The sequence below is a fragment of the Lupinus angustifolius genome, unplaced genomic scaffold (genome assembly GCF_001865875.1).
Source record: "Lupinus angustifolius cultivar Tanjil unplaced genomic scaffold, LupAngTanjil_v1.0 Scaffold_181_59, whole genome shotgun sequence".
NCBI classification, from domain to species: Eukaryota; Viridiplantae; Streptophyta; class Magnoliopsida; order Fabales; family Fabaceae; genus Lupinus; species Lupinus angustifolius.
Window position 1 is genome coordinate 54 of NW_017726635.1, and position 1,571 is coordinate 1,624.

Here is a 1,571-nt window from a genome sequence, read left to right on the forward strand (position 1 = left end):
GCTTAGGCGTGTGCCAGGCTTGTGTCTGACCATGCCAAGCTTGTGTTCTGACTGTGTCAGTCTTTGTCTGGTGCTAGGCTGAACGGTCAAGCAGATCCGCTAAGCTGCGTGTTTGAGCAACTTGGTCTGTGCTACGTTGGTTTGACTGAGCCAGGTTGGATCTGACCATGCCAGGCTGGTGTCCAGGTTAGCTCAGCATAGCTTGGTCAACGCTAAGCTGCCTGCTTGAGCACCTTGAGTTTGACTTCTTTTTCTTCTTGGACCATGAGTCTTTATTCTCTTCTCTTTTTCTTTCTAAATCCTACAAAACATGCTAGGCCAGAAGTATTGTTTTTAAGTTGGTTTTTCTCAATTATGCTTAAGATAAGTGCCATAAAAGTGTATGAAATTTAGGTATGTTTGACACTTATCAACGTCTATAATGGTCATGGATCCAAATTTAAAACCTCAGAAACTAACAAAACCTTGAAGCTTTAGACAATTAAAGGTAAATGTGATTGATCCAACTACAATTATGACCATGAGACGGATTCAATGACTACCAAAATCCTAACATATAGGTGTTGGTAATGACAGACATGAGCCCATATTTATAACCTCAGAAAATTTGAAAACTACAAGTAATTGTGACCCATATAGCTATACTTCCAGCCTGCAATGTAGTAAATCAGTTTTAAATAATATTACAAAAATCTAACCTGCATTTCAAGTACATGCATCCATGAGATTTCTCAACAAAAATCCCGCACTTTGGACATCTCATCCACTTATTAATATTCGCAAGTTGCATAAACATGATATCTTCCTTTTCTTTATCATCCTTATTCAGTTTCTGAACATCATCACACTCAATCCCAGCATGCCACGAAACCTTACACTGCACAAAGAACAATCTCCTACAATTAGGGCACTCAGATTCCTTCACCAACTCTCCACCATTGTTAACCATAAGCGTAGAGCAATCCTTATAAGGACAATGGAATTTCTCATCCTCTAGAATCATAGCCTCACACAAAGCATCTCCCCAATGATCAAACACTTCTTTAGGAAGAATTCCACGACAACGTTGAAGCTCAAATAGCCCAACTTCACATTCAGGTTGAGGGCAACGAATTTTAACAATGTACTCTTGCAGTTTAGATTCCACATACATTACTACACAGACTATGCAGTAAGATTCGGAGCAATAATGGATACGAAATGCATTGTTTATGGTTTTGGTTTCACTACAAACATGACATATGAAAAGAGTGATGGTATTATTATTATTGGAATTCGAAGATTCTCCAATTTTGAAGATCCTTTTAAGTTTCCCAAAAGGAGTGTTTGGGGGCATGGAAGTGAGGATTCTGACGTCGTCATTTTGATCATCGTCAGAGTTGGAGAGATGAATGAGAATGGTGGTGGATTTGTGTTTACTTTTGAGAGAGAATTGTGTGACATGAAAGGTTTCAATATCTATCACTTCAACTATTGAGGGAGGAAAAGAAAGGTTTTTCATTATCTTTGTTATGTTTGAAAATTGGAATTGAAATGAGAGATAGATGTGAATATATTTTAGTAAAGATGGT

At 37.9% G+C, this 1,571-nt stretch overlaps 1 protein-coding gene across 1 annotated transcript; it reads right to left on the bottom strand.

Annotated features, from left to right (window-relative positions):
* Nucleotides 1-698: 698 nt before the first annotated feature.
* Nucleotides 699-1,153, bottom strand: LOC109340498 (E3 ubiquitin-protein ligase RNF144B-like; the record flags this gene model as incomplete). Its single annotated transcript, XM_019578204.1, has 1 exon — nucleotides 699-1,153. A coding segment is annotated over exon 1 (455 nt), but the record flags the coding sequence as incomplete, so codon positions are not given.
* Between the last annotated feature and the right edge of the window lie 418 nt (nucleotides 1,154-1,571).